This window comes from Cydia strobilella, chromosome 14, assembly GCF_947568885.1.
Source record: "Cydia strobilella chromosome 14, ilCydStro3.1, whole genome shotgun sequence".
Taxonomy (NCBI): domain Eukaryota; kingdom Metazoa; phylum Arthropoda; class Insecta; order Lepidoptera; family Tortricidae; genus Cydia; species Cydia strobilella.
In genome coordinates, this window is record NC_086054.1 from 1,412,174 (window position 1) to 1,437,734 (window position 25,561).

Below are 25,561 nucleotides of genomic sequence, written 5' to 3' on the forward strand. Positions count from 1 at the left end.
TACTTACATTTCGTTACTTTTAATTATTTTTATTTGGCGCCGGCTATCCCTTTTAACACACTCAGTAAAGCAGTTTTATTACGAATTGCTCGCATTCCTCTTCAACCCTGGCTCGGGACCAAAATGAACTCGTTAAATTTCATTCCACTGACGAAAGTCTTCTTTGTTTACTATATGTATATATTGAAAACACACATTTGACAGGCCGATATCGTCCGGCGGACTGATAGTCAGGGGCCCCTTTAAGCACGCAGCATGCATCAAAATAATAAGTTAAACGTTTATAGCTATCAATATTTACCCACCTGTTTTAGATGTTTTTGTATTTATGAGTAAGTTTGTTAAGTGCCTATTATATTTGTTCTAGACAACTAAATTATATTTGTCGCAATTTGTTTTCTATATTTTGTTGGCGTTGGCTCGCAAGACACATACGTCACATACGTCAAGAATGTTTTTGGACGAACTCTTATACCCAAATTATCCAAATGTGTTACATTACCAAGCACACTTAAGCGAAATCTATAAAACACACATATTATACACTATAGACAGTCTTTCTGTAGCAAACTATAGTTTATTTAGAACTAACGTCAATATTTTATTCGCCTCACTCTAAACTGTGTATGGGTTGAATATCAAAAATCCGTTCAATTGTTTTGCGAATTGAAGAACAAACATGTAAACATTCTAACTTTCACATTTGTAACTTTAAGTAGGATTATATTCACAGATTGTTTCTAACATGCTTGTCTTTTGTTCCAGGCGCGCGTCGATGATGTCCCCGCGACAACTCATGCGCAACTCCAACATGACGCAGAAGTGGCAGCGCCGAGAGATCTCCAACTTCGAGTACCTCATGTTCCTCAACACTATTGCTGGTGAGTAGATATTTAGTTTTAGTGACTTTTTTTAGGCTGTATCAGGGAATTCAGGGACTCGGCCGTAATGGAGTAAGTTCGTGAAATGTATTGTCGTTACTATAATAAGACTGCCTTTCTAAAGAGGCGGAGATGAGTGGAGATGAGATAAATCAAGCAATAGGTTGTAATCCAGCGGAGCAGAGATGTGGAATGATATTGGTTGATTCTTCTCGTCTCCGACGATATTGATCCTCTTTCAGCCAGGCTTTCGGCTTGGCACGGGGGTCAAACCTTGTTATTGAGAATCAGAATCTCTCCTTCTGCCTGAGCTTTGCCACGCCAGTCTTGAACATATATGTAGGCGTAAATCAAATGTAAAATTTCTGCTGAAACCACACGTGGTGACAGGAATGAAGTATACATGTATGATATATTTCTTGTCGGTTATCGCTAGGATAAATATGACTCGTGACAAGCAGCGGATGTTATGACCACATTAAAACGTCATCATAGGCCATGTGTAATGTATGTATATTTATTTATTCATTCCTTTGCGTCACGTGATTTGTTATGTAATCGTGAAGCCTGAACACAACGGAGCGTCATTGCAGCCCAAATAGTATTGATTGTCTATGCTACGTAAAGATGAAGTCATAAATATATACATATTTACCTAAGTACCAACGCGTGCGTATTTGTGTAATTTCAGTTAGTCATGCTTATCTGGCTATGGTGGCCTGTATGAGAAACGCTTTGAAAAACGATGATGAGATTACGGGCAACACAGAGATATTATGGAAGAAAAAGATAAGAAAAAGAAGCCCACGTGAATGGAATAGGGCAAGAGAATAATGAGGATGATTTACAACGTGACACTATGACCTGTGAGACCTGTCTAAAATTTAAATGAAGAAGGTTGTATTGTAGACAAAAACTACAATTTGAAAATATGAATCTTAAAACCTGTATAGCGCAAAAATCCAAATAATATTAGCTTTTTCTCGCGTCACGTGTTTCTACAAAAACATCGAATAAAACAAATTACTTTTATGTTTGTATTGTTTCGTAGGCTAAGAGGGCAATTAGCGTACCTTTTAACAAGAAGTGTTATGGCTTTCATTGCGTGTCCAGGATATTCAGCTATTTTTCGCGCCGCTGACATAACGTTAGTACGGCGCATGACATTACGCCGTTGCGCAAACCGCGTAACTGTAGGATCGAAATGTTTTTCTAAATGGTTAAGTTCGGTACTGTGTAATTCGCGAAGTTACGTCTAGCATAGGAAAGGCAAGGTACTACTAGATTCGTAACTCTGCTTTCTCATCTTATTACCTACTTTTCCGGTTTCATCCATCCATCGAGAGCAGAATCCTGATTGGGATTGGGCTTTGCTTAGTAAACAAGTAGTGTAGATTGACTTAATTTGTTGCCCTCATACGATCCAGCTTTGTTCGGTCAGTCCAGGTAATCATTATTAGGTTTTTGCATAGGTATAACCAACACCAACGCCTTTTATCGCTAGAGCTTGGAAGCCTATCCAGAATATCACTAGACTCTAGTCTAATCTATAGGAAGCTCTAGTCACTAGAGCTTCCTATAGATTGGACTAGAGTTGATTTTCAGAGATCGATCGAGTTTTCAGGGATTGATTTATGAATTGCTTGTAGTGGCGTAAAACCGCAGGCGGCTCAGATTTCCGCGTAAGACTGCTTGGAAATCTGGCACGAGACAATATTGATACTTTTATTAACACCTGCGTTACAGTTGAATGTTAATGGGAAGCCAAATAAAGACGACACCTGATTTTGCCAGAAAAGGTATTTCAACTGAATCTGCAACCTCATTAAAATTTGGCATCGTCAAGTTCAAACGGGTGGGTGCTATGTGTGATGTACATTACAATAACGATGAATAATCTGTCTGTCATGGCTCTTCCTAGAGCTAAAAAAAGTAGATGAGAAGCGAAACGGAAAATCTCACGAAAAGAAAATCGGCAACATAAAAAAATCGGCCGAAATATAAAAAATAAAAAATAAATAAATAAAATAAATAAATCATTTATTCAGACGAAATAAACCCTATCTTACATTAATTTCTTCTGCCAAACTGCATGACAGTTTGTTGGCAGAGGGGACTCCCTTAAAACAGGTGGGTAGTCTTATCTAATTACATACTAAGTTAAACATAGCCTACTTAGGTACATCTTAGTGTTTACGGTAACTTCAATTTAACTTTGTCTAACAGAAACATTTTTATTTTACGCTTAAACATCCTAAATGACTTACATTTCCTTATATCATACGGTATATCATTATACAATTTGGGGACCAGGTACTTCCTACTTCTTTTTCCATAATAATTATTACCACACGCCGGAACCTCTAACATTTTTTTACTCATTGCTCTTGTTAATCTAGGGCGATTTATATAGGTTTTAAACTCATCTTTACCGAACTGCTCCAGCGCCAGCAACCTCCCCACCTCCTCATGCACCGGCAACATACGGCATTCCACAAATAATTCTTCATAGTCGCTTTTTTTGCAGCGAGTTTTAGTTTTTTTATCGACTAATAGTTTCATAAAGCGTATTTGTAATGATTTAATCCTGTCTAGATAAGTTTTAAATGTCCTACCATAGCATGCCAGGCCATAAGAAAACAGAGTCTGCCAGCGCATAGTATAAGGTAAACATATGTATCAAATCAATCATATTGCTAATCAATAACTAGGCCTTACTTTGTATAATACTACCTACTACAATAGAGCACTATTGCACCATGCTGTTGATTGATCTTGCATTAATGCAGTTTCCGATTGTTACCGATCAGTTACTGAAATTATTCCATCACTGTATTGTTTAGAGTACCGTAGACCAAGGTAGTACAATTCCTGTATAATTATAAATGATATTGAAAACGGGGGCGTTTTCTATGAAAAGGGACCTTTTTTTTTATGAAATAGGAGGCAAACGAGCAGACGGATCACCTGATGGTAAGCGATTACCGCCGCCTATGGACACCCGCAACACCAGAGGGGTTGTAAGTGCGTTGCCGGCCTTTAAGATGGGAATACGCTCTTTTCTTGAAGGTTTGAAGGTCATATCGGTCCGGAAATACCGCAGGCGACAGTTCATTCCACAGTTTAGCTGTGCGAGGCAGGAAGTTTCTAGAGAAACGCACAGTTGAGGACTGCCAACCATCTAAGTGGTGAGGATGGTAATGTTGTCGCGTAGGGCGATGGCGAAAAGAAGCTGCAGGGATTAATCCGAACAATTCCTCGGAGCACTCCCGTTATACACGCGATAGAAAATGCAGAGCGAGGCCACATCTCTATGCAGCGCCAAGCAGTCAAGCCGTTCCGAAATACGCTGGCAGTCGAAATACCTTATTGTCGATGGCGCTTACGCCGTACAGCGTCGCGCGGCATTGTATTTATATCGGAGCATCGTTAATAATGGCGTAAGCGCCATCGACAATAAGGTCACTTTTTATAGAACATACCACATTTGTCTGGGTAAGTTCCCGACATTTCGGCACATTTCATCGTGGAACAAATATACTTATAATACAAGTATGCGTGGTAAATATCCTAAAAATAATAATTTTAAACGATTAAATTTCATCAAGTAGTTTTTAGAAAATGATAAAACTTACTTAAGTTGCTTTGATACGACTCAATGATACATCAAATTTCATAAAAGAAAGGAGAAAGCAAAGGTGCGAATCAAATCAAATGAAATAAAAATAGAAATTTCTGTGGAACTAGTGAAAGTGTTGAACGGTTAAAGCCAATTTACACAATAACAATAGGTCTGATAAACAGAACGGTCGAATACCTATCGAACTTGAATTGAAAAAAATATTAAATATATTAAAACGTATTTTAAGTCGAAAATCTCTCGACATGTTTCACTCCGTACCTACCGAGAGCGGATGCAGATAAAGAAATTTCGAAATTTATTTTGGCGGGAGGGCTCTGCACCTCGTACTCGCAATTTGGTGCAATACGTCGCGTACGCAAAAAAAAATAAGTTTTTGGCAAAAAATTCATTTTTGGTACAAGCTTTTATCGCTGACTGTATTTTTCTTTCCCTTGGCAACTAATACTCATCGAGACAATTCTAAAGACCCCAAACACAATTAGGTTGCGTTGTTTTCTCACAGAGTTCCTATGGCCACCTCCTGTCTCCATCATCAGATCAGCTCGATGGTACCGTAATATTGCATTGTCACCCGACTTACATATGTATCGGAAACCGGGAAGTGGGTCAAATTTAACTTGCGAGATTTGACCCTTACAAACATATACTGTCCGCGCGCGAATTCCGTGCACGGCTGAGGAATGATAGGAATGTTGGGCGTCATAACCGAGTGATGTCATTTTGTACGTACGGGCGCGGCGCACACCCTCCCACTTCCTCGACCTCCGAATGCACGGAATTGGCGCGCGGACTATACATACATTGCAAGTTAATACTTGTAAAATTAAGGCTAAGAAGCTAAATTTTAGATTAATAAGCGTTATTGAGGAATTCCTCGTTAGTCTCTTAACAATGCAAATGCTGTAATTACTGATCAAGGAGCCAATTATCAGCATGGCAGGGTAGGGCTTAAGGCGCCGCCGTGAATTGAGGGGCCCAGCCAAATTGACAATCGTTTGCAGAAAACGAAACGAAACGCTATTGTCCCTCTATCACTTTTCCATCTTAGTATGATAGAGACAGATTGTTATCTGGGTCGCAAGCTCGCCGAGCACTGAGCTTGCCCGTAATCGCGAATGTCATTGTTAATGATCAAAACTAAAATTACGTAATTTTAGAAACAAATATCATATTAATAGTTACATGCAAAAATAATTACACTTTTTTTTAAATTTTAATGGTGCGTTTTAAACCTAATGAAAATCGAAAAAAAAATCGTACTAAATTGCTGCCATCTTCTTCTTCTTAATAATTTTCTACAATTTCTTGTCGGACTATATCTACAATATGCATGTCTTTTGTACTTAGTAATAAGTTTTTATTAATATTCGTTTACATATAGGAAACTATAGGTCTATTACTAGAAAAATGTTACTTTATAAACTCATCTGTTTTATAAGACTGTTTGTTTCTTAATAAATAATAATAAAAAAATAAAATGAAAATGAAAAATATTTATTTCTGTTAAAACATACAGGTTATTTTACAATGGTAAAGATCTCCTAGTATTAGGTATACAATACCTGTGGCAGGAGATCCTGCTCATCCATAACCTATAGTTCGTGATTTTATCTGAAAGTTGTTTAATCAGGTTTCGAATCGATTAAATAAGTTACTAGAGAAAGGCCTCAAGATTGCTTGATTGATTTTTTGACAACCGTAGGTATTATGATCTAAAAAAGCCGCGTAAACTGAAGACGCGGGTACGATTCCCGCCTCGGCCACCGGTGGACTTGGTCACTTTTTCTTTAGTGTATGATATCTATTTCAGTTTATAATCTAAAAAAGCGTTACGATTTTTCAAACACTGTTGAACCCACTGCACCTTAATACGACTTTGTCGAACGTAGCCACGCTAAATTAGTCCTTATTGGTGAGGGGTAAGGCTGATTGGTACGAGTAAATTCGCATAGTGGCAATGGTAATGATGTGACGATTAAGGAGTAATTTAGGAATCAACTTGTCTTATGTAAGCGAGGAATGTGATGACGGTATTGACGTCAAATTATGGTACTCATCATGCACTTAGTAAATTGACACTTTAATTGTGAGCTAATATCGCAAAATTTAAGCAATCAGTCAATCTGTAGTTTAATTAAACTGTATGATCTCGAAAAACTATAGGACTGAAGAGAGCTTGTTTTACTTTGAATTATGAGCGAAGTCAAAACTGTACAAAATCATTGTTTTGACCAATACTATACTGGATTCAAAAAATAAACGTTCGGTTCAGAATCCTTCTGATGAAACTTTCTCTACAACATTAATAAATATTATTAGAAATAATTCGGTCGAAACTTACAGGCTCTGATTTTAATAACAGGTTATGAATCAGATCTGGATTAGTTATGGAACTGATCTGTCAAAAGTGACGGTTTTGGTTGAAGAAATGTCACTTTTGACACTGACATATCAGAATCCAGAACTAATCCAACATAAGAATACGCCTGTAAGAGTTAACAGGCATCTGATTAATCTGTATTTTATAACTAATTAATTTAATTTTTTTTTAATTGTCGTAAGAAGACATTAAAACAATAGGACAACCAAACGGGGTCCGTTTGTTTGACATAATTATTGAAAGTCATAATGTAATGATTGTCAGATTATCATTAGTCATAATTCTGAAACCGTTAACTTTTCAGGATTTTCGTGAGGTTATCCTATAGATAGGTTAAGTTTGTTTTATGGCAATCCTGAAAAGTTACGCGTTTCTGAGACATACAATACATTATGACTTAAAACTTTATGGGAAACAATAGAGACCCCAAACCAAACACTATCATTACCTAATTGACGTATTTATTTACTTAGCATTCATATTATTTACATCTCGTCAACACACGCGGTGTCAGTGCCCGATACATACCCGCGTGACCTAAGCGAAAAATAAAACTAATACACATCTAACCTTATTCGTATCATACCTTTTCAATATCTCCATAAGTTTCTTCATCAACATATCAACACAACCTCACAACACTAGACATAGACACAAGATACGATTTTGCAATGTTACGCGCATTTTTCGCAACACCGTCACGGTACATCTGAAACACTTTCACTTTTTATTTCTATTAAAAATCTCCCGACTTGTAAACGTGTGCGAAAGTTAGCAGGCTGTTGACGAATGGACCGTTGGAGACCCGACAATTGGATAGTTAGTGTTGATGCATCGCGCGCGGCTATCCTTACGCTTAATCGATATCAGAGGCCAAAGTGTACGCTGCATGTTATAAACAGGATATTATAACAATAAACAGAAGTCACATGACGGCGGGACAAAACTACTTATTCTGTATTCACATGTCGCTTAGATAACGAGTGTCTTGATAAAATAACTGTTGCTACGTGAATGTACACTGCTGGACCTAACATTACTCAACAGCTTCAATTTCAACACATTGTTAGTGGTGGTGAATTCACGTGCATCTGAACTTAGGCTGTCGTAATATTTCGCTAGGAAACTGAAGAAATGTAAAGTAATGCAATAGAATAACGCTTATCTTTATCAATTGATGAGGTAAATAGTTAATTTACATTATACGGCTGATTGTATTAAGAACCGATTAGCTCTGGACAATACACGTTTTTAATATTGAGTAGGTATTTATCTTAACATGTAGGTATGAAATTGAAGGCGTAAGTATGGGGACGTCGAATAGAATGTTTTTTTTTAATTTTAAGAATGGATTTCTGTCTCGGCATTTCAGCTTTCCGTTAAACTTTGATATCAACGAATTTTAAAAGTCATGACCAGGCGGATAATTAAGATGTTAAGGCCAAAAATAAAATTGCTTTTTAGCGAATAATCAGTGTCAAGACGATTAAGAGAAATCAGTTGTAAAATGTCATTACCATAGCGCCCCATGTCAAGGGGCGCTTGAAGGATGAATTGCGCGAATGTTTCGCATTTCGCAACGGTACCGGTCAGTGCGAAAATGATCTAAATCGCCGTGAAACTAATAATAGTTAGCTGTTTTAGTAATGTGATTGAGTTATAGTAATGACAATGGTGAATGGGGCCGTGCCGAACTCGACCGAGCAGAAACAGTAATGTTGAAACAGTGATACTTATTGTTACGTCATCACTCATCAAATGACTGCTTGATCTACTCCCAAAACATTACATTCTTTTAAATAAAGTAGTGTGTAAAGAAAACAAATGCACAATTTGTAAAGTTTCCAATAGGTTACCTTGCCACATCTAAGGATAATTTGATGGTCGTTTTTTTATTACAAATATTTTATCTCTGACACCTAGAGACTTTTACATCTCTAAACAATGTTAGTACTTGTCTGTTGTTTGTATATTTTTTATTAGTTTTTTTTGTGTAATTCGACATTTAGACTGGATACATCTCTAACAAAGTATCTAATATTTTATTAATTCCATATTTGTAATTGTTTTTTTGTAATTTTTGGTTAGTTTTATTGCTTGTAAAAATTGACATGCAAAAGTGCCACAGGGGCACTTGCTAGATAAATGTTTGATGTTAAACCGTTCTTTGTTAGCCGACCTTCAAACTTAAAATAGGACCCAAAAACAAGCATATCAATTTATTTTATTTTAGACCCGCCCATTTTGTACATTCAAGATGTACCTATACTTATGTATAAACAACAATTTAGTTAACTGCATTTTGCAACACGTTTCTGGACACGAGATAGTGGGGAAAGAAAAAACAATGCAATTACTATTAGCGTAGCCGTAATTCAATTGTTCGCACGTTGTGTCCGCGAAGGCGTGACTGTGACTGTGACCCACAGAAGAAAATTGAGACATTATGTCAACTGAGGATTTTTCTTACAAAATACCAACTATTAAAAAGAGAAAAATATTTTATTTTCTAAAAAGTATGTAAAAAAATCATTTACTTTAAGTTATTAAAGCCAAATAAAGTTTTGTGATTTTATAAAAAAAAACAATGTCCGAAAACCCGATCTCCAAACTGAAAAGTTCATACATCATTTGATAAATACACTTTCATATTTCACTTTTAAATGCACCATTGGATAATACTAGGTCGGCATTATTAATAAAACTTTAAATTTGAATTTGACTCTTAAATTAATATGCAGAATGCAGGAGTATATAAGAAGTTGATACATTAAGTAAATAGACTAGGAAAATTGTTTCTAGTTTCTACAGGGTGGCCAAAAAACAGGTATACATTTTAGTTTTGTAATTTTATTGTATGAAATATAAAAAATAGTAAGTATTCCTTGTTAAATATAGTATTTAGGGCCGGCAGTTAAACATGGAAAATAATGTCAGACAAATGTCCACCTCTAGCAGCATGGCAGATGTGAACCCTTTTCATCGCGTTTTTTTATCACATTTCCTGCGTTATCTCAGTGACTGTGTCTCGAATATTTTGTTTTTTAATTGCTGAAGGTTCATTGGCCTGTTAGCATAGACACGTCCCTTTAGATAGCCACACAGAAAAAATTCAGGAGCTGTTAAAACAGGCGATCTTGGAGGCCAATCAATGTCACCGTTTCTCAAATTATTCGCAATTTTCTTATCGAGTTTCCGCAATAAATGATTATTTATTTATTTATTTTACAAATTTGCCGTATCTATACACAAAGTAATTTTCATGCAACAACTGTCATATTTACCGCCAAAACAAAATGGCGTCAAAAAAAGTTGTATACCTCCAAATTGGCCAACCTGTATAATTAGGTACAACCTCCTGTCATTCCCCGTGCCCGAGTTACAAATACAGCAATAAATCACGTGTATCCATTAGTATCTGTTTACCTCCCTTGTCAGTTCACAGTCAATAGTGGCAGTAGGTACTTGATTAGTAATAACAGCTCACAGTAGCCCATTAGTCTAACTGGCGCAAGGATTCTTATAAAACAGCAAAATAGACCTACTGCAGTTGTCATAACTGTGTGAAGTAACATATAAATCTGTGCGTACAGTCAACCAATTTAATTCCTAGGCCACTGTAGAACCTTGTCGCTGTAACTACTAGATAAATGAAATGACGTACATCACTCGATAAGCACTGTCGTAGAAGATAAACAAATTGATTCATTATAACATGGTTCTATAGTGGCCTAGGAATTAAATTGCTTGACCGTATTGAAATTGTGATATTGAAATCATGAACGATTACAGACAGCTATTTATCGTTATAGCTATATGCTTACATTCAGAGCACAGCATAGTTTGTTTAATCTGCTGATTTAGAATAGAATAAGAAAGGTTAATTGTGAATTATCTGTGATTTATAATTTATCTCTGCATTATAATAATTTATTATGAAAACAATTTCAACGATCGTAATTTATTATGTCTTAAAAGCAACCTAAGTATAGGTACAACCTATTACTGCATCACTGTATACTTACGTCGGTTCGATCAACTAAGAGTTTTTTACATTAGTGCATATTTTTTGCATTTGAACATACATTATGTCCTTATTCCTTAATTCAAATGGTACATGCTATGATATGATATGATTGGTAAATATTTACATTTACAAGTCATTTCTACAATTAAGCATTACGGAGGTAGGAGCCAATGTCCAATCGTTTTGATCACGAGAATGAAATTTTATTGCCGTCAGTCTTTTGTTTTTTACTCGTATTAAAGATGGCAAGTGGAAACAACATCGATCAAATCCTTAGAGCATATCAAATCACACTAGGCCTCAGTATCGTCTTTCTTTCGTCCTTTTCGATTGTGAGCTCTGATGAATCAAACATTTAGACGACATAGGTTATAATAACCAATACTCAACCGTCGGCCGCCGGCTTTTTTAGATGGCCCGCCAGGCGATCCTGGTATACACACCTAGTATACATAACCTTGCCATCCGAACGTCACCTTCAAATTCATCTTGCGGCCGCCGGTTTAGGCTTTGCATATTCAGCAGCAAATAAATAAAGGAACTGTTATACCTAGTATAGTAACATTAAGCAATAGTGATCCTCTGCACTTAACTATTATCAAACAGATATGTTACACTGAAAAGGTAAACCAGTCGTGGCAATCGTGACACTGAGAGATTGCATGTCAGGCTTTTAGATAATCTTGCAGTTTCCGCCATCGCGCGTGCATACATCGTTACTAGTCATTTATTGTATATCAGGGAACCTCTATCACATGCGCATTCAGAAAACTTATTTACATGGGAAAAGTAAGAAAAATATTCATCGTCTGGAATTTGGATCAGTGACCTTCTGATATGCCATATTGCCATAATTGCCAAAGCAGATTCTGTCAACCGTCAAGTCAACTGAGCAAAAACTGTACTGCAGTAAAATGTAAAATGTCCACCCTTCTACCTATTTATTACAGTTTAATGGAAATTTAATAAAAATCTACTTGACTCTTTTTGATGCTACACTTACATACAAGTTTGTACATAGCTGCAGCCAACTGGTACATTTTTCTTTTTTTTACATTAATTTTTACAAAAATATTGCAAGGTATGCAGTGTATAATTTCACTACGCTCTTGTTCAGACAACTAATGCAGACACACATTGACACGAGTCGTTGTCGCACTTTTTGTAATTACTGTACTGTTGTCCCCAGGTCGCACATACAATGATTTGAACCAGTACCCCGTGTTCCCGTGGGTCCTGACGAACTACGAGAGCGAGGAGCTGGACCTGAGTCAGCCCTCCAACTACAGGGACCTGTCTAAGGTATGCTCGCGTTCATACTGGCCTGGTACATTCATACAACAACCAGTACCCCGTGTTCCCGTGGGTCCTGACGAACTACGAGAGCGAGGAGCTGGACCTGAGTCAGCCCTCCAACTACAGGGACCTGTCTAAGGTATCCTCGCGTTCACACTGTCTTAGTACATTCATACAACAACCAGTACCCCGTATTCCCGTGGGTCCTGACGAACTACGAGAGCGAGGAGCTGGACCTGAGTCAGCCCTCCAACTACAGGGACCTGTCTAAGGTATCCTCGCGGTCATACTGTCCTGGTACATTCATACAACAACCCGTACCCCGTGTTCCCGTGGGTCCTGACGAACTACGAGAGCGAGGAGCTGGACGTGAGTCAGCCCTCCAACTACAGGGACCTGTCTAAGGTATCCTCGCGGTCATACTGTCCTGGTACATTCATACAACAACCAGTACCCCGTGTTACCGTGGGTCCTGACGAACTACGAGAGCGAGGAGCTGGACCTGAGTCAGCCCTCCAACTACAGGGACCTGTCTAAGGTATCCTCGCGTTCATACTGTCCTAGTACATTCATACAACAACCAGTACCCCGTGTTCCCGTGGGTCCTGACGAACTACGAGAGCGAGGAGCTGGACCTGAGTCAGCCCTCCAACTACAGGGACCTGTCTAAGGTATCCTCGCGTTCATAATGTCCTGGTACATTTATACAACAACCAGTACCCCGTGTTCCCGTGGGTCCGGACGAACTACGAGAGCGAGGAGCTGGACCTGAGTCAGCCCTCCAACTACAGGGACCTGTCTAAGGTATCCTTGCCTTCATACTGTCCTAGTACACTCATACAACAACCAGTACCCCGTGTTCCCGTGGGCACAGATTATACCGTGGGTCCTAATGTTGTCTTGGTATTTCCTTTTTTAAACGCCAACTTAAAGGTTAACTGGAAGAGATCCCACAATGAGTAAATTCAGTGTTCACATTCCTAAAGGATCGCGTTCGGTAGGAACTATAGATAAATAATAGCTGTAGTGTTTATGGTCAGGATTAAAGTAAAAGCTGTGCGACACTGCATGTTTACACGAAACCCCTTGAGACTTATTTTCAACCCCCATGACCTTTTTTCTGTACATATTTTGTATACATACTTACTCAATAACTATTTTTATGTATCACAGCCAATCGGCGCTTTGAATCCGAGTCGGCGCGCGTACTTCGAAGAGCGCTACAATACATGGGAGCACGAGTCCACGCCGCCGTTCCACTACGGCACACACTACTCCACCGCCGCCTTCGTGCTCAACTGGCTCGTGAGAATCGTGAGTACTCCTTCCTCCTTCATGATTATATTATAGCAATTATAGCAACCGACGCGCTAAATTCGAGTCAACGCACGTATTTATTAGAACACTATAGTTAGACCAAGAAAAGTCTGTAGATATTTTGACAGCACACGCAGTGCCAGTGTTATTTATATCATAATTTCATTAGAAGTTTGACGTTTAAAATAACACCTGCACTGCGTGTGCTGTCAAAATCTCTGCAGTCTTTTCTTGGTCTAACTCTACAATACATTGCATCTTGAATCCACGTCATTCGAGAACGACAAACATTAGGTACTAATGCGAGCAGTGCGAATCGCTATTTCTCCTTCATGATTTTAGTATGGAAGACTATCGTTATAGCGATCGGCGGCGCGTTGAATCCAAGTCGGCGCGCGTACTTCGAATACTCGTAACGCTACAATACTAAAAGCCGCGACTGCCGCGAGTAGGTAATGCTCCCGGTACTGAGTTTGTATGGCGAGAACCGGGAGTTCCTGGTTTCGCGCGGTACTGTATTTATATAAAAAACCAGTACCGGCAGCACTCCCTAGCCGCGAGTCTATGCTACCATTCTATCCGTTCATTCTATCCGTGGATCAGCTGTTTTCATATTTCTCGGGCCGCATTTTGTTTTTATAAACCGCGTATTGTTATGGTGCCATAGCCATGTGTGAATTAAAATGGGCTCTATCGCATCGGTGCTGCAATGGCATTGTCCCAACCCAACCGAGAGTGTAAAGTGTTTAAAATGTTCCACCAAACGGGTCTCAAGTCATGACAGTAAAGATTCCAAACGCTATTTTACTAAAGATTCGTCCTCAGAGCATGCGATTGGAACAGAAAAAAGCGAAGGAACAACTCCAGGATCGGAAGCCATTGCTATACCATCGACCTGTAATATCAATAGCGGATGGTCGTGCGTGCGGACCACTAGAAATTAACAATGCATATAATATAAATAATACTGCAAACAATTAAATAATTGATTTCTCAGACGACTTAGTAATTACAAACTTGCTTATGTGACAAACATGATAACAGAGACTAAATTCCACAAAATTAAAATATAGTGGAATTTAGTCTCAATGAGTACTTATTGTCGGTTGTTAATAAGGCGCTATTTCCATATCAATTCGAAATCAACCTTATCGACAAGCGACAATGTGGCACTTTTTGGTTGAAAACGTCACATATTAATGATCGCTTATGACATAGCCGTTTTGTTAAAATCGGCCATGGCCGAATTTTATGCCCCGACTAGGTAAATTTTGATGTCGCTAAACCTAACCTAGCCCTTATTGCATGTTAGTAATTATGAATTTTGTGGAAAACTGGAAATATTCATGACAACGGAAGTACGGATAAGTCTAGGATCTAGTTTCGATGTAGTTGATAGACCGCCGCACAAGCATTTCAGATCGCGTTTTAGTGTCTCACCAGAGGTTCCGAATTTTTTATTTTTCCTTCAATTCGATCTTTGAAATTTGCTGTGGATAAAACATGGCCATTTTAATAATATCTCGCCCATGTCACAGGGTTGGCAATAATTATATTGCTCATTAGAGCTACAAAAAAATAATATATATCTAACGGATCTGTACTTTACTTACAACTAGCGACCCGCCCCGGTTTCGCACGGGTAGTTCAACTAATTTACACAAAACCTTTACAAATTATACATATAAACCTTCCTCTTGAATCACTCTATCTATTAAAAAAACCATACATACGCACGTCTGCGGAAAGCGACTTTGTTTTATACTATGTAGTGATATAAAATATCTCTTTATACTTATACGTGATATTTCTTACCCATTGTATCCAGACTATATTTACTTTATTACTCTGTTTGTATGCACGTGCAGTGAATTAAGTGTCAGATTGACTCATTAGGCACTTAGAGGGCCATTAGGGCTGTAGTAAAATTAAAAGCAGTGTATTGTCATTGAAGCGCGAGCGTGGGCTCATCGAAATATAAATACCATTGTAACGTGGGCCTGGAGATTCATAACCAACTGTTCATAATTGGAGACCTACCTTATACTAGTTGGTTACTTTAGGTTTTCGGTAACGATTTTAATGACATACCGGATTTGATTTACGAGATTACACTTCGATGCCCTGCGTTTAGTCCGGATTGAAATGCATCGCATGGCAAGCCTTGATTAATGCAATGGTGTTTCGTGGTGAACAATCATTATGCGATTTGAAGATTTCGTTACTTGAAATTAAACTATCGTGAGACATATCTCAAAATATTTAGATCACTGCGACATGTTTCGGACCCGTCGGGAGTCCTTCCTCAGACTCGAGTGCCCGCGGCCACCAATATGTATGTTGGTATGTCGCCAATAGCGACTAAAAATACTAGTGTGTGTAACCGTAGTGATCTAAAGATTTCTTTGGTGTCCAAACCTTTATATACTCAACTTTGTTATGTAAATGCTTGCTTTTACGTATGCATTCCAAAAGAATAGCAGCGTTAACAATGTTGTCTCGGAGTAGAAAAGCTAACTTGAATAATGTCTACATTAGAGGCGTTTTGTCTTACTCTTCATTTTTTACTTAGCAGACCTATGACGCCTTTCTTGTGACTTATGATATTAGCCTCCGAGCTGAAGCTGTTTCATTCAGTCTTAAAGTCTAAACTATACAATTTAAATTTACGGCTTTGGTTGTGAGAAACGGTGTTGAAAATTTCACCATAAATATAATTTTCAAGCCAATTATTTTAAGTCAATTTTCAGCGATCTCAATGTGGAACTTTTTCAGAAACCATACATAGGTAAGCATTGGCAGAACACCCAAAGCATAGAATTGGCCTACTTTTAAAGTAGTTAAGTTAGTTTGGGTGTTCTAATTATAGGTAGTATCCCCTGCGACGGTAGCACGGTCGCATTTTTATCGCTTGTCACCATGCCTGTCACGTTCTAACAAGTATGTAAGTGCGTAAGTGACGGGCATAGTGACAGGCGACAAAAATGGAACCATGCTGCTCCCGCTGGTCTCGTCTCGACAAAAAACCAAATGATCAGATTGCTTAACGGAAATCTTTGCAGCCCGACTTGCCTTTTTGCGAACAAGATTCAAAACTCATATGTTACTTGTGTTGCATTAGTTGCATAATAATAGTTCGAGCGCATTTAGATGCAACATGGATGAGTATTAATCAACATGTAGCAGTTAAGAGCTAAATTGCCGGCAATAATGTCCGCCATATATCGCTTCGTGATACTCCGTTGAACATAGTTAATTAACCTTTCGTAAGCTTTAGTACTATGGTATAAGGTATAAAATAGGTCAGTTAAATGTGTTAGAGTTGTGCAAATAGGGATACTATTACGGGAAATTGATTAGTATGGTTCGTGGATAAAAATAAGTGGAGCTGTGTTGTGAAATGTTATGTATAGGTAGGTACTATAATCACTGGGCTGTATGATTGAGATTTTCTAGATTCTAGATTAAATGCATATAAAATCAGTTTGTAACGCCAGTTTGCTCACCTGGGAAATAAAGAAATTAGTGTGTCTATGCTGCATCACGATATTTTAGAAACAAGTAAGGCCCGGATAAAGCAAATATCTAGCGGGATTTAATTTTCCCAATAAGCAAACAAAATAAAAAACCGGCCAAGTGCGAGTCGGACTCGCGCACGAAGGGTGCCGTACCATTACGGAAAAAAAACAGCAAAAAAATCACGTTTGTTGTATGGGAGCCCCATTTAAATATTTATATTATTCTGTTTTTAGTATTTGTTGTTTTAGCGGCAACAGAAATACATCATATGTGAAAATTTCAACTGTCTAGCTATCACGATTCATGAGATACAGCCTGGTGACAGACAGACAGACGGACAGACGGACAAACGGACGGACAGACGGACAGCGGAGTCTTAGTAATAGGGTCCCGTTTTTACCCTTTGGGTACGGAACCCTAAAGACGATGACAAAAAAAACGATTAATTAGTCCCTTTTCAGTATTTATATACCTAGCACCTAAACGAGAATATCTTTTGGGAGAGTATTAAAATGTTAATATATAATAGATTCTCATCTCAATTGGAAGTCTCACATTGCTGATTTAAACTGTAAAATTGCAAAAGCAGCTTATGCCTTATCTATAATCTCTGAAACATGTTCAGAAAATGTAGTTAAGAGCGCATACTATGGAAATGTACATTCACAACTCACTTATGGCATAATTTATTGGGGTGACTCTGTTGATGTTGATGTTCTTACTACATTCAGGTTACAAAAAAGATGCTTACGAAACATGTTTCACTTGCACCACCGTCACACAGTTAGAAATGTTTTCAAGGAAAAGCAGATTTTGACTCTAACTGGAATCTACATACCCGAGCTTTGCCTCTTTGTAAAGCGCAATGGAGAGTATTTCACAAAACTGTCCTCAATTAATGATAACTTGCGCGTGCAATATAAATATAATTATCGTATCCCAAAGGTGAACAATAAACTTATGGATAAAAGTGCCTATATACATTGCAGCAATAAAAGTTTTTAACAAGTTGCCTGTTGAAATAAAGTCAGTCGAATGCAAACAATTTAAAACCATTCAAAAAAAATGGCTTATTAGTAGAGTGTTCTACAGCATGAAAGAATTTGACGATTATGATAATAGTGCATGCATGTATCAATTTTGTTATTTAGTTATAGGTTAGTCTTAAGTATATTGTACGTCCGTGATGGACAAACTGTTGCTTCCTAAATGTAGGTATTATTGCCAACATCTCTGTACACAGTTATTCAATAAATATTATCTTAAGTACAGTGTGGAAAGAATGAATGGGCCATGGAGGGAAAGTGCCTTATAACCTTAAGTTAGTTCATTTTGCTTAAAGGAAACATTCTGTTATTTTTAAATAGAAACAAAACTGCATTCAAAGATATTTTGAAATTCGCTTGTTTTACCCGGGAATCGAACCGACAAAAAAAACAAACACGCTATTTTATTCTACTAGGTATTCGATACAGTTCATGTTAATCTCCAAGAAACATTAGGCCTTACACTCGTCTGTCGTACAAAATATCCATAAAATCGAATATTTAGTATTCGAGAATATTTTTAGACAAGCAAAATAAAAAATAATGAAATATCTTTGAATGCAGTTTTGTTTATTTTTAAAAATAAAATAATATTTCCTTCGAGTAAAATGAGCTAACTCAAGGTTTTGAGGTACTTTCCCTCCAGGGGCCATTCATTCTTTCCACACTGTATAATGATGAATATAGAAATTGCCGGTGCTTATTGCATCACTCATCTGTAATTCTGGATCACTCGTCTTAGTCAATTAAAATAAATATATTAAATTTACAACTAAAGGTGACGGTCTACTTCCATCACAAAAAATCCTGCAAAAAGTAGGTATGCGGCCACATTCTTTAGTCTGGATTTTTTAAATCTCATTCCTCAAATTTAAATTATGTTCTTTTTATTAGGTTAAAAACCTGTTATACCAAAAATACGAGCTCAATCTAAATTATAAATAGGAATACAAGATTAGAGTTATTATTTGAATCATATAGTTTTAATGCCAGATAATGTTCCAGCATAGTCTGGCAAAACGAGGAATCGTTTAGTAGTAGACAAATTTGAAAAATGTAGGCGCGAAGAGTCGATCCTCCATACAATATTTTTCAATTTTGTACTTTTGTCTACTGAAAAAATTATAAATGACCCACATGAATATGTACCTATAGTGTAAGTAGGTTCACTTAGAACTACCTACAGTACCTACAAGTCACAAAGACCTTACAAACTCTGGCACATCTCCAAACCCACCACCAAGGTTATAATCGCTCACAACCCCACAAGCACAATCGAGTTAACATTCAATCAAATGTGAACCTTTTTAGTACGTATTAAAAGCTTTACCAACCGATAAATAAGTTGGTTTCGTATATTATGCATATTCTAAGAACAATGGTGTATATTCCGAGGATCAAAGAGTGGTCGCCGTGAATTAACGAATGCATCGCCGTGATGAGCTGTCGGAACAATTTTGATCGCAAGAGATACGCGTCAAGGCAGCTGCGCGTTCGACGATTTTTGGATTTCTCGTTTTATATGTGTCTCTTTCACTCAGGCAATTCACTGCTTATGGGTGGAAGGGGTAGTGACTTAAGTGGACGATTTATGGACGTTAGAGTAGACTGGGGGCGAACGGAAAAGCAATGGAAATACAATTAAAATGAGCGGAGATGGAGATGTTTTGTTTCTGTAGCTGAGGTTGCAATAGCTTTAACACTTTTTGAACAATAATAGTTAAACCAAAAAAAGTCTGCATCTATTTTGATAGCACACGCAGTGTAAGTGTTATTTTTAACGTCAAACTTCTATGAAATTACGACGTATAAATAATTAAAAAACACTTGCACTACGTTTTCTATTAAAATCGTTGCAGACTTATCTTGGTCTAACTCTAGCTGTAACGAAAATGGAAAATTAATAGGTAACAATGAAAAACGACAGACGTGACGTCAAATTTTGAAGTGTATAATCAAGCAAAGTGAACTTTTAAAGTGACACGTGTGTTTTTATTCATTACATTCGCAATAAAACTAAGTTTAAATAATTTAATACTTATTACCTATTTTTATTACAAGCCTGTTCGGGTCAAATCTTACAAGCTAAATTAAATTAGAGTTTGTGCTGAAACTTCATAAGTTGAGTGACAATGACAATGCAATACTATGGTACCATCGAGCTGATCTGATGATGGAGACAGGAGGTGGCCATAGGAACTGCGATAAAACAACGCAACCTAATTGTGTTTGGGTATGTTAGAATTAATTGTCTCGATGAGTATTAGTTGCCTGTTGAAAGAAAAGTATATTCAGCGATAAAAGCATGTATCAAAAATTTTTTTTTTGTCAAAAAACTTATTTGTAATGAAGTCTCGACTTAGCGGAAGACTTAGGGAGTAGGTAAGTCACTAAATATAAACTGGTCAAACCAAATTGGCAGTAAATAAGAACAATAAAAACTATACTCATCCTTTTCTTTTGGGTGCTAGTACTAGTGTAAGGCAAAGATAGTATGATTCTCTCTGTCTCTGTTTGAAACGAGACAGTCCTTTAACAAAATATAATTTGTATTTTTATTTTGCAGGAGCCGATGACCACGATGTTCCTGGCGCTGCAGGGAGGCAAGTTCGACCACCCCAACCGGCTGTTCTCCTCCATCGCCATGTCCTGGAAGAACTGCCAGCGGGACACCTCCGACGTCAAGGTACTGTGCTCACTACACATATAAAAACTACCCGGAGTAGAGCTGCTCAACTGGAATATTTTTTTTAATACAGTTGCTCAAAAAGTGCTACTTTTCGTGGCTGTTTAGCGTGCGGAAAGTTGGTTTTCGTCTTTAGTGCTTTTTACTTTTCCAATTTTTTTAAATTTTTAGTTGTTCCAATTCATGACTACTTATTGATGAGTGTTAATATTAGTTTCCTTAAAACGTCGTAATCACCATAAAAACCTACTGTTAATGCAAGAATACGAAAAATATGCATATTTCATATTTTATTACTTACCTCTTCATCGTTATAAGTATTATAACACGTTTATTTTTTAATGTTGAAAAACAGTTCTTAATAAGTTGTCTGAATGGAACGGAACGCCTGTCAAAGAAGAGGCGTATTTTCTTACTGCAAGAATGTTTTAAGTTTCCAAAGGCAACATTCGATATTGTTTTTATAAATATACGATACACAAATAATCGTAAATAACGATATTTAGGTAATAATAGTACAATGTTTTAATATTTACAATTGTTTCTGTCTTATTTAAACATGCATTTGAAAAAAAACTTTCATTAATAATAACAAAATCTATTCTAGTCGAATAAAAGCTAGAAAAACACCTCTTCATAATGTCAATGTCAATGATATCAGTGTCACAGAATTAATAATATAAAAGTTTCGAATTCCATTCCTTACTTGTTGCTTTTCTTATTTTTTCGCAACTGTATTAAAAATCGTTCGATACACTTTCCGCACTAGCATCGAAATGTACTATTCCTTAATTATAGACCACAAACTACTGACTCGTCTGACTCCGCTTTGTCAAGGGTTTCGTTGTCTTTACATAATTTTATTTAGGTATCTTCAGGAATGTATACCCAAAGCGGACATGCTATTTATTATACGCATGAGTACGAATTACGATACGACCAAAAAGTTTGACCAAAATAAAGCCATACTACAGAATTCCATCTACTTATTTAGATTCGTGTACGACGTCATTTCACAATATATCAACATAAACATGATAATAAATAATAAATATTATTATTATTATAGGACAATTTTGCACAGATCGACACCTTGTACCTTATTTTCTATAAAACGTATCAAGTAGATATCAAATAAATACACCGATTACCGCGCGCAGCGAAGCGCGAGTTTGCATAACCTGCCATCAGAGTCAGGATAAGTTACACGAGGCTCGCGTCAGCGCTGTCAATTCACCATCCAATCCAAGTGCAGTGAAGACATAATGATGCTCTTATGTTTAACATAAGACGCGTATTTACCGCGTAATCGGTGAATATAGACAAACATCTGCGCTGTTAGATGCTATTTTTATCTGTGTGCTGTTTTCAATTACACATTGATTACACTACCTCGGCACAGGTCTGTGTTGTTATGATAACGGTTATATTTATTTGTTACATATGTAGCAAAGAAATTAGAGATCAAACTTTTGTTTTCTCACAACAATTTTGACTAGAATGGGGACCGTGCACGTTGTAGGTTCTGCTACTTCTGCTATCTTGTGGCCTAAATCGGAAACTTAAACTTGACATCTACATTTTGCGCCAATAAACAAGGGTTATGCACGCTCCCTATGCCTACTGCAGTCACCGATTTACTGAGTTACTCAGTATGAAAATGTACTGAACTGTTTTAGGACTTGAATCTAAAAGAAATTTTTGTTTGGATTTGTGAAGCGTAAATTTTACCGTCTACTACTTAACCTTTCACCAGTATCACCAATTTTGCTCCCAGCAATCAATCAGGAACTTTCGTAGAAAAATTAAAAAGATAAATCTAGGCTGTCAGACGAAACAGTCACCTGCTGCAGAAGTTTTCAATCCCCACCCCCTGCTTTTATGCAGGTAGATGCCGTTATTAGAAGAAATAATATTAACTGCCTTGTTTTGTTCCTTCAGGAGCTGATCCCAGAGTTGTTCTTCCTACCCGAAATGCTTGTAAACAGCGCAGGCTACCGACTTGGCCTGCCCGACTCACCGTCAGGAGACGTGATCCTTCCACCCTGGGCGTCTTCAGCCGAGGAGTTCGTGCGGATTAACCGAATGGCTCTTGAGTCTGAGTTTGTGTCCTGTCAGCTGCATCAGTGGATCGACCTCATCTTTGGATACAAGCAGAGAGGTATGATATCTTGGTAAATCTAGAAACTGCTTAGAGCTTCTTCTGCTGAAATTCATGTAGATGAACGGCACAGGAATAAAATTCTAGTGTTTCGTAAGAGTTACAGCAGTGGATTGACATATTGTTTGGATGCAAGCAAAATTATATGCTGCTCTGTTAACTACACTTTTTTATTGACTTCAACATAAGTATCTATCTATCAGTATAAGTATGACTAAATCAAATTTAAACTATCGTGAGACATATTAACTTAACTAACTTAGCGGTTTCACTCACGTGTTTTTAGTCACTCGCGCGACATGTTTACTACGTACTACTACTACGTCAGTACGTAACGCCCACCCGTCGTAACCGCTCCTCACTCAGGCACTGTTAGTGCTTGAAAATGGAGATCAAGGCTCTCCGAAACATGTCGCGCGAGTGACTAAAAATACGTGAGTGAAACCGCTAAGTTAAGTATGACTAAAGTTATTCAACGTATTAACGCTGCAAAATTTGATCCATACTTAAAAAAGAATACATTTTTTACCTCTGAAATTACGTAACATTATTGTTTACACTTTTTGCTCGGTAATTAGTAAGGTGGTTTAAACCATTGAACCGTATCTACTGTTTTATGATGTTTTATCGACAATTTGGGTTAGCTACAAGAAGACACCCAAATAAGATGGGATCCGATTTACGCGGAACTAAATAGTAATTAAATAGTCAATTACACAAAAACAGTAATTAGTTACCGGAACGGAAGAACAACTTACTGTCTTTTTACGGAAATTCGAGTCGGTAGAGCGGAAGTACTAGTCATAAATGTGACTAATAGTTGGGACGATTAAGTTCATTCACCATGAAAAACCCTTACGAATGGGATAAAAGTACTTACAGCTAAATAATTCGGTTTATTTCTTTTGGAGCACGTGACTTTCTAAAGGTTGCGACCGATCCATTACGGTACCTATCCTTTCGCCGCGTTGAAAAATGCTTGTCCCATGTTTCATTTGGCAAATTTTCATATATTCAATTGGTTTTTTTTTCAAAAACCTTTGTTTTCTAAACTTTTGTAAATACCTAATCTTAAAAAACTACTATTTACTTTTGTAAATAGAAGCTAGAAGGTCAGGCCAGGTAAATTTGTAACCCTACCCAAAATCAGAAAAAACGCGCTCTGTCAAATGAAAATTTGGCAGTTGAAAAATCGGACAAAAATGTTTCGAGGTTGCGATAGGTATTAACCCAAAATACGGGACAAGGGAAAGTTCCCTCCTTTAGGACTGTGTCGAGTCCAAATTATAGTTCTAGGACCTCTAAGGTGTGTGGTGTCTGGGTCTGGACTTCATAAACGATAACAGCTAAAATATCATGACGTCTACTAATTAAACATAAACGCCGATCACAAAATATACATAGTAAAATTATCAGAATATAACTTTTACTACATGTAGGTACTTAATACAGTTTTTTATACTAATCATTATAATATTGTCTTCGGTTACCGCGATAGTTACTCATGAAATAAAACTATGAAAACGGATTATATCGCGTATATATTTTTTTTTTATGCCTGCAATAAAACATTTTATTATTATTAAATCCCGACGTTTCGAACGCTGTAAATACTTAGAATTTATATTAAACATTTTTTCTTCTCAGGACCCGAAGCCGTCCGCGCCACAAACGTCTTCTACTACCTCACGTACGAGGGAGGCGTCCGTCTCGACCAGATCACCGACGCCGTCACCCGCGCCGCCGTCGAAGACCAGATCCGAAGCTTCGGACAAACGCCAGCACAACTACTCAGCGAACCGCATCCACCAAGGGCGTCTACTATGCATCTAGCTCCGTTGATGTTCGCCGCGGCACCTGATGATGTGTGCCTCAGACTTAAGTTGCCGTCGAACGCGGCCGTTGTTCATGTGTCTGCGAACACGTATCCGCAGCTTGCGATGCCTGCTGCCGTTACGGTAATTAGATATGACAAATTCTATTGTATTGTATTGTAGTTCGGGCGATTTTCCGCAACTCGACGACTGGCGCCTATTTTGCGTGACTTGGGGGGTGTGGGCTAGTCCTGTCAGCTACGAGCATCGGTCATGGATCTGGACCTGGATCGAGCTGGATGGATTTGATGGCTCTCGCATTCAATCAATCGTAACAAAGTCCCGTGCAAACCGAGTGCAGCCAGCCTTCTTGACAAGAGATTATGCACTTAAAAAAATGTTATAGTGAATTTGTTTATAGTTCTCGTTTTAATTAACTATTTTGGTTGCAGGTGAGCGCGGCGCGCGCGTTCGCGGCGCACAGGTGGGTGGGCGGCGGCTGCGCGCACGTCGGCGCGCGCCACGCGCCCGACCACGCCGCGCCGCCCGGGGCGCCTCTCCTCATGGACCCTGTCTGGGGTAAGATCTCCTCCTGCCTCCTGTCATCCTGGTACCCAAGCCAGCAGCTACACACACCTAGCCAGTAGCTACAGTAGATATTTCTGTTCCCGATCTTGGATAAACCTTATGAATGAGGGCCCAGTGGAACCGTCCTGGCCAGGGATACTTAAACTAAACTTAAAGCCAAGTGTGTTCGTGGTGCACCGTCTGGGGTAATGGTGGGATGGAAC

The 25,561-nt window shown here is 37.9% G+C and overlaps 1 protein-coding gene across 1 annotated transcript in view; it reads left to right on the plus strand.

Moving 5' to 3' along the window:
* LOC134747409 (neurobeachin-like) overlaps positions 1–25,561 on the plus strand; it is a 951,208-nt gene that overhangs the window by 920,770 nt on the left and 4,877 nt on the right. The window contains exons 42-53 of the mRNA XM_063682033.1: positions 766–881; positions 12,121–12,233; positions 12,280–12,366; positions 12,413–12,499; positions 12,679–12,765; positions 12,812–12,898; positions 12,945–13,031; positions 13,401–13,541; positions 20,676–20,795; positions 22,737–22,956; positions 24,604–24,914; positions 25,223–25,349. Coding sequence (XP_063538103.1) covers positions 766–881; positions 12,121–12,233; positions 12,280–12,366; positions 12,413–12,499; positions 12,679–12,765; positions 12,812–12,898; positions 12,945–13,031; positions 13,401–13,541; positions 20,676–20,795; positions 22,737–22,956; positions 24,604–24,914; positions 25,223–25,349 — 1,583 coding nt within the window. The remainder of the gene's footprint in view (positions 1–765; positions 882–12,120; positions 12,234–12,279; positions 12,367–12,412; positions 12,500–12,678; positions 12,766–12,811; positions 12,899–12,944; positions 13,032–13,400; positions 13,542–20,675; positions 20,796–22,736; positions 22,957–24,603; positions 24,915–25,222; positions 25,350–25,561) is intronic.